The sequence below is a fragment of the Molossus molossus genome, unplaced genomic scaffold, assembly GCF_014108415.1.
Source record: "Molossus molossus isolate mMolMol1 unplaced genomic scaffold, mMolMol1.p scaffold_m16_p_6, whole genome shotgun sequence".
NCBI lineage: Eukaryota > Metazoa > Chordata > Mammalia > Chiroptera > Molossidae > Molossus > Molossus molossus.
This window is the reverse complement of record NW_023425399.1, coordinates 14420671-14437772: the sequence shown is the minus strand read 5'-3', so window position 1 is coordinate 14437772 and position 17102 is coordinate 14420671. Positions and strand designations below refer to the sequence as shown.

Sequence of the window (17102 nt, the reverse complement as noted above, 5' to 3'; positions counted from 1 at the left end):
AGAAAAGCACAGTGAAGGGCCTCCCGTCCAAGGTTGCAAACAGCATAATATCAACAATGACCCTTTCCCGGACATGGCTTCCTCACAGGCAGAATGGGACTAGCATTAGCCATTTCCCAGAGAAGGGCAAAGACGAAATACGAGACTGCATACAAAGTGCTGAGCAAATCACGAAACGTCAGCTGCGACTGCCACTAGAGCAAGGAGGTGCCCACACGGGCTTACCAGGGAGCCAGAGGGCAGGGAGCAAAATTGGGTGGGCATCACTTATGCCCATGCACCCAGGAAGAGGTGGAAAAGAAATTCTCAGGTTTCTGTGGGACATTAACCGCCAAAAAGCTTTTCCTGAGCCATGGTTCTATGCCGGACACGGCACGAGGCCCTGTGGGGCACCCGAGAGGAGAAAATAATTGCATTCTTGGCTCCTTGCATTAGTGGTGATTAGAAAAGGAACACCGGCATGGAGGCTACACGGCCTGTCTGTGTGACACCGCTGGGCTTGGCACGGAAGTCCGGTTCCCTGGGGGGATCCCGGGTAGGCGTGGCCTAGAGACTCATGAAGCCCCTTTCTGATTCTGAGATTTCCCTGTGCCTTACAGTGTCCCAGTGGGCCCTGCCGTGCTCTGGTGTGGGGTTACCCCGCTGCCCCCTGGTCCTAACAGTTGGGGAAGAGGTTGAACATGATGGTCTCTGCCTGCATGTGGAGGACCCCTTTCTTGTTACAGAGAGGAAGTGTATCCTATCGGGTAAAAGTTCCCATTTTGGAGACAGATCAGCATTTAGTACATGCCATGGAGGGTCATCAGCATTTATTTTTAATTTTTTTATCCTCACCCGAGGATATGTTTCCATTTTTTGTACAGATAGAGTGGGAGGGAGAGAGAGAAAGGGAGAGAGAGAGAGAAACATCGACGTGAAGAGACACATCGAGTGGCTGCCACCCGCACGACCAACCAGGGCCGGGGACAAACTTGCAACCGAAGTACGCGCCCTTAGCGGGAACCGAACCCGGGTCTCTCCAGACCGCAGGCCGACGCTCTAACCGCTGAGCCAAACTGGCCAGGGCTCATTAGCATTTATTGAATGAATACATGAGTTAGTGATGAATACATTTAAAACTGCAGATGTCGACTGTGGAGTCTGCTGGTGGAGAGGTGGCTGACAGCCTGACGTCCACTCCCCTATGGTTCCCGTCTCAGGACAAAGGAAGTCCTCCAGTGGGACGCAGACCTTTTTCTGTCTTAGGCTCTGAGGCCAGTCTCTCGGTTCTGCCGAGGTGGGCGCGTTGCCTCAGGGTCACCTTCTCCAGGACTGAGCCAGACTCGCCGGCCGGACGGTCTACGGTGACAGACGCGGCACCTCTGAAGCTCCCGGTCGGCTCTCCGAGTCAGAGACCCGTTTCTGAGTCCTCTGCACGTCCCTGTCTGTCTTCTCCGCTCCATAAATATTTACCTAGAACCTTCTAATTACTGGTAAGCTTGGGTGCCTCTCAGTACGAACCCTAGGTCAACGTCATGACCAGAACTGTTGGACGAACCGCTAATCAACAGCCCCATCTAAAGTCTTTGTCTGAGCAGGTCTATCGTCTTAGTGAGGGTGTCAGCTTCTCCAGGACAAACCCTGCCTCCTAAATTAAAACAAACAAACAACCTTCCATAGAGCCCAGTACAGTGAGAAACTCCAGGCAATGCCCAACGAACAAGCGACCGAGAGGCCAACCAGAAAGGGGGCCTGGCCGGGGGTTACACGCACAGGCTCTGGACCTAACTGCCTGCTCTGAATCTGGGCCATGTCCCTACAGGCTGCGTGGTCTGGGGCAGGTGACTGAACCTTCTTGTGCCTCAGCTGATTTTTGGCTGTTAAATGGGGATAACAGTATTTACATGATCATATTGCTGTTAGGATTAAATGACTTAGAAGACAACCGTTGCGATGTACCAGGCACTATTCTAAGATTTAACATCTATGTCTTTGCTGCTGTTATTACTTTATTGCTAATGTGGCAAACATTGACTGAGCGCCTAGCGCGACTAAAGGTCCTCGTTGGCCCCCAGGAAGGCCTGCGATGGCAGGTCCTTCCTCCCTGCTCTCCGCTCTGCCCATGCGCAGTAACAGCCCTCCTCTGAGACGTGAGAGCTGGGAAGGCAGGGGAGGGGCACAGAGAACTGTCGGTCCCGCAAGTCCAGATGGGCGGGTTTCCTGGGCTGCCCGGAAGAATTAGACTCTGGGAGTTTACTCGAGTAGGTTTGGGGACAGAAAGTAGTCCCCGAGAGCATGGGAAGATGTGGCTTCCCGGGCTACCCTCTTCTGTCATCTCCACCTCACTTCTTACAGTCCCCGTCCTCCCTGTCTGGGCGACGGCACCAGCCTCTTGCGGCCTCCCTGCCTCCAGTCCGGTCCCGCAGCCCATCTGCTTCCCGCCGAGTGAACTTCCCGGCGCACATCTGGCTGTATCGCTTCCCCACAGAGGAGCTGCGTGGCTCCCCCTGGCTGCCTGTGATGTCCGGATGCCTCGGCGCAGGACTAGTCATCCGTCTCCATCCTCGCCCCCGGCCTCATGTCCGGTTGTCCCTCTCTGTCCCCTTCCACAGTCCCGTGTTCCCAGGTCCCTGCTTCCCACACTACACTTCAAATGAGACCCCCTCCTCCCGAGCGGTCCTGCAGGGCTTTGTATATGCAGCTAACACACGTCCAGCATGTACTGCGCTACGTTTTTTTGTGTGCTTTTCTTCCTCTGGGCCGTGGGACAGGTCACCGGAGCCGGGTGCAGCTCTCAGCCAAGGCTGGCTGGTGGCACACCGCCACGAAAGCGGCTTCGAGGTGAGGTTGCGTCACCCCCTAAGGTGCCGGTCAGAAGACAAAAGACCCTCTGGAGGAAGCTGATTTGGAAGATTCTAATGTGCTTGAAGGTCAGTGGGATAAAATTCGGAGCAAGAAATTCACATTTCGATCGTGGGGTTGGGTGACTTGGGTTCACTCGTCTGTTCATTCGTGCCTTGTCTCTGACAATCAATATTCGACCAACAGGTATTGAGCACCCACTGCTAGGGACACGGCACTGCAGATACAGAAGTGACCCGGATGGGTGTGGGCCCTGCTTCTGAGCAGCGTACAGGCATCAACACACTGGGATAAGGGGAGCCGTGGGGCTCTCTGGGGTTCCCATGCGGAGCTGACCAGCCAAGAAGGCCGGAGACGTGCTCTCTGAGGAGGTGGCGTTGAACCGGCCTCATAGCCACGCTTTGGCATCTCGGCCTCAGTTCTTCCCTCTTCATCCCTTCAGCAATATTCTCAGTTTTGTTGTTTGTTTTCACCACTCTCCCCAGGGCTTCCTGGCTGTCTTATCTTCTTCAGAAACAATCATGTTTCTATCGAGAGGCCTTAGCCATGGCCATTCCCTGTGCCTGCTCCGTCAGTCCCAAGTAACGGAGCGCTTTGCTCTTTCCCTCCATCCGGCTTCTGCTGGTTGTCGGTCACCTTTCCCTGCCCATCCTATCAGCCTCTTTCTGCTTTCTCTGGTTTCCTTTTCCCCAGAGCACTCATCACCAAACGGCACAAGGTTCTCTGTTTATGTAGATGCTCACTGTCTGCTTCCCCCAGTGGCCTGAGAGCTCCATCCAACAGGCAGGGCTGTGTCCGGCTTGCTCATGGCTGTGCCTGGCCCGGAGACGTCTGCCTGGGCCATCCGCCTTGATAAATGCACAGTGAAGGCATGCCGTGTGCCTGTCCCCATGCTGCCTCTGGGTCAAGAGACCCTGTCTGGCCTCCAAGAACCCATACGGTCCCCAAAGAGAAAACATGCTAACCACGGGCGAGACTCCAGCAGTATTGATAAAAGGAAATGAATTGCTCACCTGGGCCTCCTCCGGGGACCTGCCGAGCGCTGGTACTGAAGAGTTCCTAACCTTAAAAGAACTTTGAGTTCATTTAAGTCCCACTTATAAAGCACGCAGACCGACTGCCAACCAGCGTTGGCCGGCCTGCATTTGTCTGTGAGCAATGGGAAAGAGGTCTGCATCCCAAACACATTTATCTCACTCTGCACGCGTGCACCTGTTACTTACTGGGGACCCAGATACGATATTTATTTCCAGACGGGTAATTTATAACAGATTCAAGTGGCTAATACATTCTCAGGTGCACCAACAAAGCTGTCAGCGGGATGGTTCAGACGGTAGTAGAACCGTGGCCTCTGGGGGCACAGACAGGCCGGCCCCATCCAGCTCATTATCCAAATGGAGCCGTTTTCATGGATTGTCAAGATCTGATTGTGGGTAAATGATCCCAGCGAGGGCAGTGAGCTCTCTGGAGAGCGGGGAGGATTTGGGCTGGCGTGGAGACCAGGACAGAGAGGGGAGGACTAGGCAGCTGTCTAGCAGATGGACTTGCCAGGAATGCCCATTGAGACACCAGGAATTTTAACTTTGCTGGAGTATATGGCAGGCTCACAATGAATGGGATTCTCCTGTACTCTGGCCTGGATTGGTAACACTGCTAGGGGGCGCCTGTGCTTGGTGACGTCTCTGTCCCTCTAGGTCCCCTTCCCTCCCTCCCGTGCTCTGCTCTGGGCTGGGGGAGGTTGACCTGCATGGACCACGCCATCGGCTTCCACGCCTTCCCGTTTGAGTTGGGCTCGGCCAGTGGGGAGCAGAGAGGAGCTCAGAGGCATGGGGGCTTCACTGCTCTCTGCAGCAGGTCCCCACGGTCTGGCCCTGACCTCCGTCAAAGCCGCAGCTCCGTCAGGAGGCCCTCTCCTCCCCCTGCTTTCTGCCCTCTCTCGGCTGGCGCTGTCATTGCTAGCCCTGGGGACACTGCACCCCACCCTGTTGTTCCCCTCAATCCTGTTCCACCCTGACTCACCGCTCCTGGGTTAATCCCTCTGGGTGAGCCTCTGTTTCCCAAGGGGACCCTGACAGATAGACACCTTACCTCAGTTATCCCATTTTACAGGTATCAGAATAAGTAATTAATTTACCCAAGATCATAACACTCGTTAGCAGAACTGCTCGGTTTCAACAGGCCCCGTAAGGGTCTGAATTCATCACTGTGGTCTTGGGAGCCCTGGACTGTAACCACTGAGACCCAGCCCCGAGCCCGGGAGCACATGTTAAAAAGCATCTGGTGGAGGCTGCCTGGCGGGTCTGCACACCCTACTCCTTACAGAGAGGGAGAAGGCTGCGTGTGTCCTGGGCCGGCAGAGAACTGGATTCCAGCCGTGTGACCTTTCGCAAGGCCCTTAACCTCCACCCCAGGCGGAATGCTTTGCAACAGCAACGCGAGCACCTGGTAGAAAGGGGCGGTGCTGGCGCTGAGGCTGCAGACATTCACCTGCATTACAGGCCTTTCGCTTGTTGCCTATGAAATACCAAAGCGCGCTCTGGTTCTGACTCCAGTCCGACAGACGCTCCCTCAACTCCGGATGGAGTGTCTTCCAGAAAAATGATTTTTGCTGGAGGTGACCACTCAGATGACAAATGCCAGGTATTGCAACTCGGGCCAGCAGACCCCACATGGCCCACAGCCCCCAAGGCCACCACATCCACTCAACTGCAGACAGGGTCAAGGGCAAAAGACGGAGCCAACTCAGTCCGGTTCAGCACACGCAGGAGGGGCAGCAGGAAGAGCCGGCACTGGGAGTCATTCAGGTCTGGGTCCTCGCCTGGTCCTGCCGCTGACTAGCTGCATTGCCTTAGCCAAGCCTTGCAATCCCAGCTTTTGTATCTGGAAAACGGGGGTGATTGTCTACTGGGAGGCTTCTGAGAGGTCTCCAGAAACTGACTCATTTAAAACCACCCATCACAGGGCTCAAGAGTTGACTCATTCAGTGCCACTGGCTCTTGCCGTTATTACTAAAGCCCACAGGGCACAGTGGGGGAGGCACCCCGACTCAGGCTTCTGCTCCCACCTCCCTCGCCTCCTCGCATGTGACCCTGGATAAGTTACATGACCTAGAAAGTCTCAGCCAACTCACCTGGGAATTTCTTTGTGAGGTTGGACTAGTTAAGGTAATGCTGATACCCAAGAGGTGGTGAGTAATTCTTAGGCTTGGCTGACTCTTACTCATCGACTAAGGTAGCACTGTGTCACCTCCTCCAGGAAGGCCTCACTGACCACCCCACCTCCACCTCGAGGCTTTAATTTTATGTCTCCACAGGCCCTGCTCTGAGAGGGTTTCTTTACTAATCTGACTCCTTCATCAGATTTGAGTCCTCTGTAAGGTCTGTACTTCCCGCACCCTGTGGAGGGCTTGCTCAGTGTTTGTGAAATGAATCTAATGCACGAGGGAAAGGCAGAAAGTGTGGTGGGTGGCTGCTCAGAGTGCTTCCTCCAGGCTGGAGACGGGCAGCTCAGAGGGCCAGCTCCTGTGGGCTTCACTGGGAGGGCCGAGGTGGCAGAGACGGGTCTATTCGACCGGGACTGCAGCCCCAGACCTGGTTTTGGACCACCTGCAGGTCCTTTGTCAGCCAGGGTCTGGTGGGGAGGCTAGAGGATGCTCTAGGTGTTTCCACAGAGGACATTCCGTATAGGAGCTGGTTAGACAGGTGCTGAAGGAGCTAACATGTCAAAGGGAACAGCGGGGCGACCAGAGACAGGCAAGAGGCCCGACCACCCCGGAACTAGCAGATGATGGGAGACAGAGACGCTGTCAGCCCGGAGCTCGGGCCACCTGGCAGAGGCTGGGACTATGGTGGGATTGCTTGATGCAAGCTGGGGCCACGGGCGGGGCGCAGCCACTGCTGGAGCTGCGACCCGAGGACACGAGGGGGGAGGAGAAACAGGCTGGCTTCTCCTTCTTTTCAGCCTCCAATCTCCCATCAGCACCTTCCTTGCAGGGGTCAGCTCACTCGCCTTCCTGCATCACACACACACACACACACACACACACTCATGCACACACACACGCATACACAGACACATACACACACACTCATGCACACACACAGAGACACTCATACACAGACACACACACTCACACATAGACATGCATATACACATACACAGATACACACACAGACACATAGATACACAGATGCACACTCATACACACAGACATACACAGACACACAAACACACGCAGATACACATATACATGCATACACACATATAGATACATATGCACACACACACACAGATCCACACATAGACACATTCAAACACACACAGATCCACACACACACTCATTCACACAGACATACTCAGGCACAGATAGAGACACACACACACACACACTCATGCACACACACACACACACACACACACACTCACACCAGCAATACAAAGCAGAACAGGGAAGCACAAGGAATAGCTAGCTCTAAGGCAAACAGGCAAATGACCATCCCAGGTTCACTAAATGTTTGTTGAATGAACAAATCATCCGGCTCAGCCCAGCTTATAGGAAATTCAAAAGCAGGCCACTGCATCGTTCAGCTCATCTACAAACAGGAACCCAGCTGGATCTCCCAGCCACTCATCGGGGCCCATGGGCTCCCAGCTGAGGTCCCCCTGGGATGTCCATCTGACTCCTGTCTTGGCTCCTGTTGTATTTAGCTCCTTCCTCAATAGTCTCTGGAACACTGAAGCACCCCTCCCCTAATTCGATGTCCTAACCCCAGACTCTCCTCCCTCTGATCTCTCTCATGCCTGGAAACAGATAACGTGACGCCCAAGCTCAGCTCTGACCGCTCACCTCCTTGAGCAAAACCTTTCAATAGCTTTTTCTCGCCTACAGGAGAAAGTCCAACTGCCTGAGCTTGAGCAGAGCCCATCAGTGACCTAGCGCCCACCTTGTCTCCCACTAACCCCCTGACGTCACCTCGGCTCCCCTCCGACGGGCTGTGCGTGGCTCTGCCCCCGCTGCTACCCCTTGGCCGTGTGTTCTCGCCACTGGAGGCCCAGCTTCCTCCCCTCGATCTCTAGTCCTACCTGTGCTGGAAGCTTCGGTTCACATCACCATGTGCTTTCCCGATGGAAGAGGCTTTCCCCCATCTCTGAACTTCTGTGGCCTTTTATCTGAGCTGAGGACTCTCACCACGTTCTAGTTTGCTCTGGAATTACGGATGGGCACAGATTATCTACCTGCTAGGCTTTTAGAGGGAGGGCCGTGCCTTTTACCTGTATGGCGCCCATAGCATCCAGCACACAGTAGGCACTTTTAAATTCTTCTTGTCTAAATGGCTGTACCTTTGAATGAATGAATGGATGGACGGATGGATAAACAGACCCATATACAAATGAATCAGCGGTGAATAAACAAGACAGGCAGTTGTCCCGGGGCCCGACTCCGGCCAGCCAGAAAGGGTAGGCAGCTGTAGGGGGTGGGAACGAACTCGGGTCACACTAACTACACCAATCAGGGAGGGGCCAGACGGTTCTGGACATGTGCCGGGAAGGCCCCTTCTGGGGGAGAGTCAGGGGGCCAGCCACAGATTTTGAGCATACTGTTGTCAACCCCAGCCCCCTCTGCCCAGACCCCTGAAGACTCTCACATCAATGTAGTTGGCGTTGATGTAGTCGGAGTGCGGGTCTCCATCCAGCACCAACAGCCTCACTCGGGAATGGTCATCTGCAGAAAGAGAGAGACAGAGAGACAGAAAGAGAGGGAGAACAAGGGGATGGGTGATAAGAGGCCGCCGGGTGAGGACCCAGCCCTGCCCTCCGTTAGAGACACCATTTATTAGTTATTGCAGACCCGGCATCACGTGACTTTTGCACAGACCCTCTCATTTACCCCCCAGCACAGTTATTATCCCCATTTACAGACGAGGAAGCTGAGGCCCGGGGAGACTACTATGCCCTTAAAAGGACCTGTGTCTTCTCTTTTGTCGACCTGCTTTTCTGGTTCTGGCTTTGCCACCACCCACCTGGGTGGTCTTGGCTATTCTGCCCTTACGGTGGGGCTGGAGAGGACAACACGAGAGAGATCACACGAAGGCTCCCGGGAAGCGAGCCGTGTGGATTGGGATTAATACGCTTCATTTTCACGCTCGCTTAAAGACGGCGCATTTACCTATTTCCCACACGGGCACAGATTGCTTTACTTTTGCCTCGTGCAGTATTAGATTGTAGGCCACAGACTGCTATCAATACTATCACTCAAGCGGAGCTGACTAAATCATTATAAAAGAGGTCATCAATAACTAAAAACCGTGTTGCAGAGAAAACCGTTTCAAACGCAATCTAGGCATAAACAAGATTTGCAGGCTTTGGTCGATGGCACGCTGGCCTCAAATAACACCGAATAAAAACCATTAGAAAAAACTGGTACATCAGGAGAAACAGGCTAATGCCTTACAAGTAATTAAAGTGAGCTCCGGTTCATAAACAGACACCGCATCCGACCACCCTGCCTGGGTCTGGTTGGAGGAAGGGCTCAGCTTGCTGCCTTGGCCACTGTACACAAGTGCATGTCCCTGGACAGTCCACCTTACTCTAGGGCAAGGCCGGGGTTCCCAGCTAGCAGGCTGCAGAGCTCTGAGCACCCTCAAGGGTCCCTGGGGATCAAGGTCAGGCCAGCTCATTCTGTTGGGCTTACACAGTACTTTGCAGTTTCTAAGCACATTTACGACGCTAACTGGGAGCCCCCGGGCACAGGGACACTGACAGTTTTGTTCCCTGTTCTATCCTCTGCATCTCCGCACGGGGCAGGTGCTCATAGGTGCTCGGTGGATATACGACTGGATCACCTCACTGGACTCTCCCGATGATGCTGGGAGAAGCAGGATGGGTGCTGTTAGCCTCTGTTACAAATGAGGAAACTGAGGCTCACGAGGGCTGACTGGCCATGGCCAGCCGATGGTAGAGCTTGGAAGAACGGGATCCTCTTAACTCTGGGTCCAGACACTCCAGCTTCCTAAGAGGGGTCTGAGCGGATATTAGAAGCCACTTCAAGCGTCCACAGCAGGAGGAGTTAGCGACAGAGCCGTGGGTAGCTGGGTGATGAAGAGTTGGGAAGCCAGACAGAAGAGGGCGAAGTAACTCAGAGATAAGCACCTGTCTCCTTAGACACAGCCTCCCCAGCGGTGGTGGGACAGAGGGAGCGGTACCAGAGCTCGGGGCTGGGCCACCTGCGGGAACCGGGGCTGCAGTGGGCTTCTTTGGTGGGAACTGGAGAAAAGGGGGAGCCTGTGATTGGGACAGAGGAGGAAAAACACCCCACCTCTTCCTCTCTCCCACCTTTCAATCTCCACCGTGCAGGTCCCTGGCCAAACCAGACAGAAGCCAGCTGCAGAGAACCTGAGAAGCGTGACCTGCAGGGGTCAGTTCCCTGTGAGCAAAAGTTGAGCAGGAGAAGGCAAAGCCTGGGTCCCAGGATGAACAAAGCGGCCCGGAGCTGGACAGCGTACCACTCCATATCCACTAATCATTAACTAACTAACGAGTTAAACATTATTCACTGTCCGCCCGGCATGGCTCAGTGGTTGTGCGTCGACCCATGCACCAAGAGGTCACTGGTTCGATTCCCGGTCAGGGCACATGCCCAGGTTTTAGGCTCGATCCCGAGTAGGTGGCATGCAGGAGGCGGCCAATTGATGTTCTCTCTCATCGATGTCTCTATATCTCTCCTCTCAGTTCCTCTCTCTTTAAAATCAATAAAGAAAAAAAATTAAAAAAAATTATTCATTAAGCATCTGTCATGTGCCAGGCAGTGTGCTAGATACCACCTCTTTTGCTCATCATGGGGAAAAGTCCCAGTGGCAGCAGCTAAGGGAGTAGGTGGAGGTCTAAGTCATCCCTGTGTGGGTGGGGTGGGGGTGGGGAATGGGACGTGATGCGAGTGGGAAGGAATTGGAAGCTAACCTTTATGGAGTTCATGATAGGTACCAGGGCCTTTACATACATGACCTCACTCCATCGTAGATTCCCCCAAATAACTACATATTATATAATAATACCATCATGATGTTGTGTTACTCTTCTTCCCAATTCACAGATGAAGGAACTGGGGCTCAGAGAGGTTAAGAAAGTTTCCTGTGCTACACATCCTATAAATAGCAGGGCTGCGATTCTATCTCAGGTCTGACCCGGGACCCCGGTTCTGTTTGCAGCATGTGCTGCCCCCAGACTTCTCACACCTCACAGCCCTGCTCCTGGAGTCTGTGCGAATGGTTGGCCCCAGAGGGTGGAACTTCCTGGGGACATGCCACCCTGCAGGGGTCGGATAAGGCCCAGCACCTCACTCTGGCTGTTAAATTTTGGTCACCAGAGGTTACAAAAACTGTAAGTCTTAAAAAAGTGAAAATGCATATTGTGTTTTCACTCATTGGTCTCACTAATGACTTATCGATTCAAAAATCTACTTTATTTATTGAGTTATGCCTGCTCCAGGGGTCTACAGCACTGGCAACAGAGATTCCGGCGTCACGTGTTGAAAGGTAATTTTCTTTACTGTACAGTGGAACTTAACATCTGAAAGCAAAAATTCTAAAAACAAAACAAAAGAAAAACAATGATCTAGTTCAATATTCTTAAAGATGACAGGGGCCTCTACCCACCAAATAATGGTGTTGGCCAACCTCTCCTCTTCATTTATTACGAACACATTTACTGAGCACCTACTACGTGCCGGCTCATTGAAGGGACCAAGAGAGTGTGACCAAAGTGAGACTCAAGTCTAAGGCCTTTGTCGATGCTGTCGGGGACGCAGATTGCACTCAGACGTGAAACTTCAAGGCCTAAAAGCAGAGAATGGAAGGCTTTGTGGAATTATATACGAATGAGAACTGAAAGTAGATCCGACCAGCGGCAGGTGTTTCCAGCAGAGGGAACCGCGGGAGCGGAGGCGGAACCGCAAGCACGCTGGGGGCTGGGAGTGTCCCGTCTCGTACACGCAGCTGTGAAGGGACCAGCAGTGGGGCAGAGACAGAGGAGGCGGGCGGAGCCGAATGACAGAGGCCTCTCCGCGCCCGATTGCGACATCTCGATGCCAGTCACCATTCCCGGGGTCTACAGGGCACCACGTGCGGACCGTATGCTGGGGCTGTGAGAGGCTGTGCAGTGACCAGGATGGACTCGTACATGACCTAACTGCTCTGAGAAGTGTTAGGACAGTGCTGGGCACACAGCAGGTGCTTAATAAATGGCGGTTGTGCGCTGATGGCAGAGGTGCCCTGCCACTGGAGTCCCCGTCGCCCTTTGTCCCAAAGGTACCTTCACCGTGGCGCGGGCAGAGGCACAGGCGTACCCCTGAAGGGCAGGACTCGGCCGCAGGTCCGCGGAAGGCACCGCGAGGAGGAGCGGCGTCCTCATGGTTTATTTATTCCTTCTCTGAGATGCTAATACTATTCTGTGTCCCCTTCCTCGACGAACTTTATATAATTAGAAGGATAAAAAATCGTGTTTGTGCACGCGCGCGGAGAGACAGGGCGGCGGGCGGCGCGAAGGGGCCTGCGAGGTGATTTACAAGCAGCCCAGGACATTCATTACGCTCTATCTGCATTTTGCAAGCTTGAAAAGCAGCTAAATTGGTGCTCCGCGCTTGATATTCAAGACAAGCACGGAGAGGAGTCAGGTAGAGGAGAGGCAAACTCCTCACCGGCGAGGGGACCGTGGCCGGCCTGGCTCCAGGGGCTCTGAGCGGAGGAGACAGGTGGGCAAGACCTGCTTGTGGGGAGGAGACGGCCGCTGGCAGCGACAGAGGGGAGACATGACTGTAAAGACTTGGAGGTCCACAGGGCACCCCCTCAGCCAACACAAATCCTGGGCAACAGAAACAGCATCTGTCTGGAGTCAATCGACTCCTTGTAGTTTCGGGACAAAGGCCGGAGGCTTAGCACACAGCTCTCTGGAGGGGAAAAGGGCCCTGACCGGCAATGCGTGCTGATGTCTGCGATAGAAATTCTCCCACCATGACTGACCTCAAACTGCCAACGTGGCGCCCGCTGGCTCACAGAATTCCTGAACATTGCACAGTCTGGTCTTGCTAGCCAGCGAGAACCAGCTCTAGGACTGATAAAAGGAAGCTTTCCCAGACCCCACGTGCCTGACCTCATGGTTTGGGACCTGCTCCCCAGTGCAGCCTCATGCCCTGCCCCCCACACATCACTCTGGTAACTATACCCTTCTTTCAGTTGCTCAAATGCATGTCTGCTCTGACCTCAGGGCCTTTGCACGTGAAAAGGAACACCCCCAGGCCCATAAGGCTGGCAACATGTCTTTCTTTGGCTCTCAGCTCAATGTTCCTTCCTCAGGAAGTCTGCTGTGATCTCTCCTCCCCAGACTCTGATAGCTTCCTGTAATTTTCTTCCCAGCTCTTAGAGAAGTTATATTTCTGTGACTGATTAAGCTGTGGCTCCCCTTCACACCCTGTTTAAGGAAGGGCACCCTACTTACTGAACTCAACAGTGTGGGGCACAGAGCAGGTGGTCCATAGCTATCTGGCTAATGAATGAATTAGGCGGAGAAGGAGACAGGGGCAGGCCCCTTGCTTTCCGCCATACCGCTGGTTTTAGCTCACCCGGCCAGGGACCCGGCTCTTTCCTGCACACAGGGATGGCAGAGTGTGCCTGGACCTGCGCGCAAAGTCTCCCTCTGCCCACAGCGGACTCCGTACCCCACCTGCACACCCAGCCTGTCCTGCTCCAAGACTGGCAGCCATTCTTGCGTTCAGTAGGAGAGAGGTAAGGGGTTGGGTGGGCTCTGGAGGCAGACCTGAGGTCTGTCACACACTACGGCACCCGGGGCAAGTTACATACTTTCCCCGAGTCTCAGTTTACCCCACCATAACATCAACCTTAGCAGACTGTTGCAAGGATTAAAAGAGGGAAGGTATCAAAGCGCTTGGGGTGTTGTACGAAATGAACATAAATGTATACATTGTTTTATTATGATTCTAGACCAGCGGTTTTCAAAATATAGTCCCTTGACCAACAGCATCAGCAAGACCCGGAAACCTGTTAGACATGCAAGTTCTTGAGTCCCAGCCCAGACCCACTAAATCAGACGCTCCGAGGCGGGGCCAGCCAGCTGTGTTTTCACAGGTCTGCCAGGAGACTGTCCACTCAGGTTTGAGTGTGCAGTTACTTCGCACAGAGGTGCCCTGATGATTCACGTCAATGTGTCCTGGGAAAGACCACAAGTCTCATAGAAACTGGGCCACGACACCAGAGGCCGGCCTCGTGGGGGGGTGGGGGGGGAGGGCAGCGATTTCTTCACCTGTGCGGGGTAGTGAGCTGTTCCTATGCCAGCAGCCTATGGGCGCTATGCCACTGGGTTCTCGCAGTGACCCTGTGACGTGCACATCACCGCCACGTTTTATGAATGAGACACTCAGAGCTACAAGAAATTTAACAGCTCAGGAGAAGGCATAAAGTCGAAAGCTTCCTTGTAGATTATGGGGTCCCTGCCCATCCCGGAGCCCCAAGCCCACCCCCTCCACACCCCCTCCAGGGTAGCTCTCACTCCAACACTGTCCCACTGCATTGTGTGCCCACCATGGGACAGGGCTGTGTCCTCCTCGGCACAGTCTGCCTCTCCTAACAAATCACAAGTCCTCTTCCCTTCCCCCATCATCCAAAGAAACCCCACAAGTCACTCTTCTCAAGCTAGATCCCCTGAAAGAGAATCACTCCGGAGAGGGGGGCTGGGGGAGGCTCTCATTTGGACACGGGGTGCTCTTCCTTCCTGTCTTCTGGGCACTGACAAGGGTAAAGAAAAGGTGGTTTTTCAGAGAAAAGAGATCTGGCTCCTTACAACGAATTGGAAATGTTAATGCCGCCCTCTTGCACGCATGGATGGGGAGGGGGCAGGGAAGTCCCCGACACCGCCTGGGCACCGCATTGCCGCTAAGGGTCTGCACGCTCGATATTGACCAGAGTACAATTATCAAGAGAGAGGGCGCTCGGGGAGCAGAGGGACACAGCGACACTTGCACCGCCCTGCCCCCGCAATGCTATGGTGGCTGAGGTTGGGCGGCTCCCCTCCGCAGGGCCCCCTGGGGCAGAGGAGACCTTCCAAGCACACTGACAGCAGTTAGGGGACAGGGCCCACCTGACCGTTCTCTGGTATTACTCCCTCCTGAGCGACTGCCCAGCCCATAACCCGCTAGGGACACTTTCAAGAAAGAGAAGGCTTCGCATTTGAATTCCTTCAGAGGCAGAATCTGAGACAAGGATTTGGGTGCAAGGAGTTGACCTAGGAGGGGATCTTGGGGAACGCCAAGAGAATGCAAAGTGAGATGGAAAGAGGAAGGAATCCAATAAGGGTGTGTCATTTAGCAAGTTACCACTGCAGACAACTGGCTGCATCCTTTTAGGGCGCTCTGGGAGCCATCCAGCCTCAGGGAGAGGGTGCTGGGGTTCTTACACAGCCGCCCCCCAGTCAGTCAGCGGCTGGGGGCTGATCCTGGGCACACTGAATTTCCTGCCGGGCCTGGCCTGCCCTGCCAACAGGCAGACAGGGTGCCGGTGCAGGTCAAGGGCCCCAGAGACTCTGCCCCAGGCTCTGTAGGCCAGGCCAGGGTCAGCCTCAGAGACTGCAAACAACAACGAAAACACACACACAAAGAGGCGGCCAAGGGTTGGAGACACGGAACAAGGCCCCATTCTGTCACCCCAGCTCCATTCCCCAGAAATCGGAAGAGAAACCTGCCGTAAGAAACAGCCTCTGGGTTTGTCTGGAACCCAAGTCGCCCCTGGAAGTGAGAACAGCCCCCCTGAAGAGCTGGTCCCCATCCGCCGCCTGTTCCCAGGCCGGAGCCCGACGTGTCTTGATGCGGAGGGACCCTCGGTCGGCAGCACGAGGTGTCCGGGCAGCCCAAGCCCAGAGCTCGGGGCGTGGCTGTCCTACGGACCCCCCGTGTGATGGGCAGGGGTCTAGGTCTCCGGACCACAGCTCCTTGACTGTGAACTCAAAGACTCTAGACTAAATCTTGTCTGGGTTTCAAGTCTGTGCACCAGATTCAGATCCCATAGCCACTCATCTTAATTCGCCCTCTTTGCATGGAGAGGTGAGACACTGAGGGTCCGGGAGATGAAGTGACCTTGTTGAAGGTCGTGACTGAGGGGGAGGGCAGAACCAAGGCTAGCTTTGGGTCTGCCTTCCCACGTCCGATACTCCAGTACCCCTGAGCCAGGGCCTTGCCTGAGATGAAGAGACAAGCAGCCTCAGAGAACATACCAGCACCTGGTCCTGTAAGCCAGGAGGCGGATCTCTGTGGACAAGATAGAAGGTACTCAAACTCAAGGGTGCATCAGTGTTGCCTGAAGAGAGTTGAAAAACACAGATGGCTGGGCCTCATCCCCAGAACTGATGCAGTAGGTTTGGGATGGGGCCCGAGAATGAGCATTCCCAACAAGCTCCCAGGTGACAGGGGTGCTGCTGCTCCAGAGACCACACATTGGGAACCACCGGACTAGGTCTACAGCTTCCCTCGTCCTCCGGCTCCTGGTTGGGTTCAGACAGTGGACAGCACAGGCAGAAGGCTGGACGAAGAGGGCCAGCGAGGTCCCTACCCCTTCTGCTCCCTTGGTTGGGTCACCATGGAAACCACCAAATGCACACCTCCAATCAGGTTGTGTTTCTCTGGGTCCTGGAAACCTTCCCTACCGAATCCTCTGTGGCCTGGGTGTGGTATTTGGCCTCAGTGTACTCCCTACACTTGGCTCACCCCTGTATAAACTCACCTCATTAAATTCTCCTCAAATCTCCTTATTTGAGGGTCTCATCTGTTTCCTGCTGGGACCCTGCCTGATCCCGAAAGGGAGCCTCATTTTGTAAAACTTGCAACCCCCAGATCACTTCCTCTGGTGGGTGTCACCTCCTCCCCGGGCGGGCGGGAGGTCCCTCTCCAACTCCTGTGCAGAAGGCGCTGGTGTTCACGAAATTTCCTCCTGTTCCCAGTCCCTGCCCAGGGCTTTGAAAGCAAAGACCTCTTTGTTCTTTCCCCCATTCATTTCCTTCCCAATTTCCAGTCCCTGGAAACCCCACCGTCTCAATTACAAAATTCTGAACAGAATCACTGGGAAGAAAGGGTTCCTTAACCGAGGTTTCTCTTCCATTGTGCCCGGTGCAGGCCCGGCCCTGCCTCCTTCTGTTCAGCTAATCTTTCTGTTCCCCCTGGCGGGGCCTTTGTCCTCCAGGACGGCTCTCCGGGTCCCTTAAGATGC

General features: G+C 54.4%; 1 protein-coding gene across 2 annotated transcripts in view; it reads right to left on the bottom strand.

Annotated features, from left to right (window-relative positions):
* The window catches only part of PTPRT (protein tyrosine phosphatase receptor type T), a 967960-nt gene that overhangs the window by 34580 nt on the left and 916278 nt on the right, over positions 1 to 17102 (bottom strand). For both annotated transcript variants that reach the window (XM_036244362.1, XM_036244363.1), the window contains one exon: positions 8487 to 8563. In XM_036244362.1, the coding sequence (XP_036100255.1) occupies positions 8487 to 8563 (77 nt within the window). The remainder of the gene's footprint in view (positions 1 to 8486; positions 8564 to 17102) is intronic.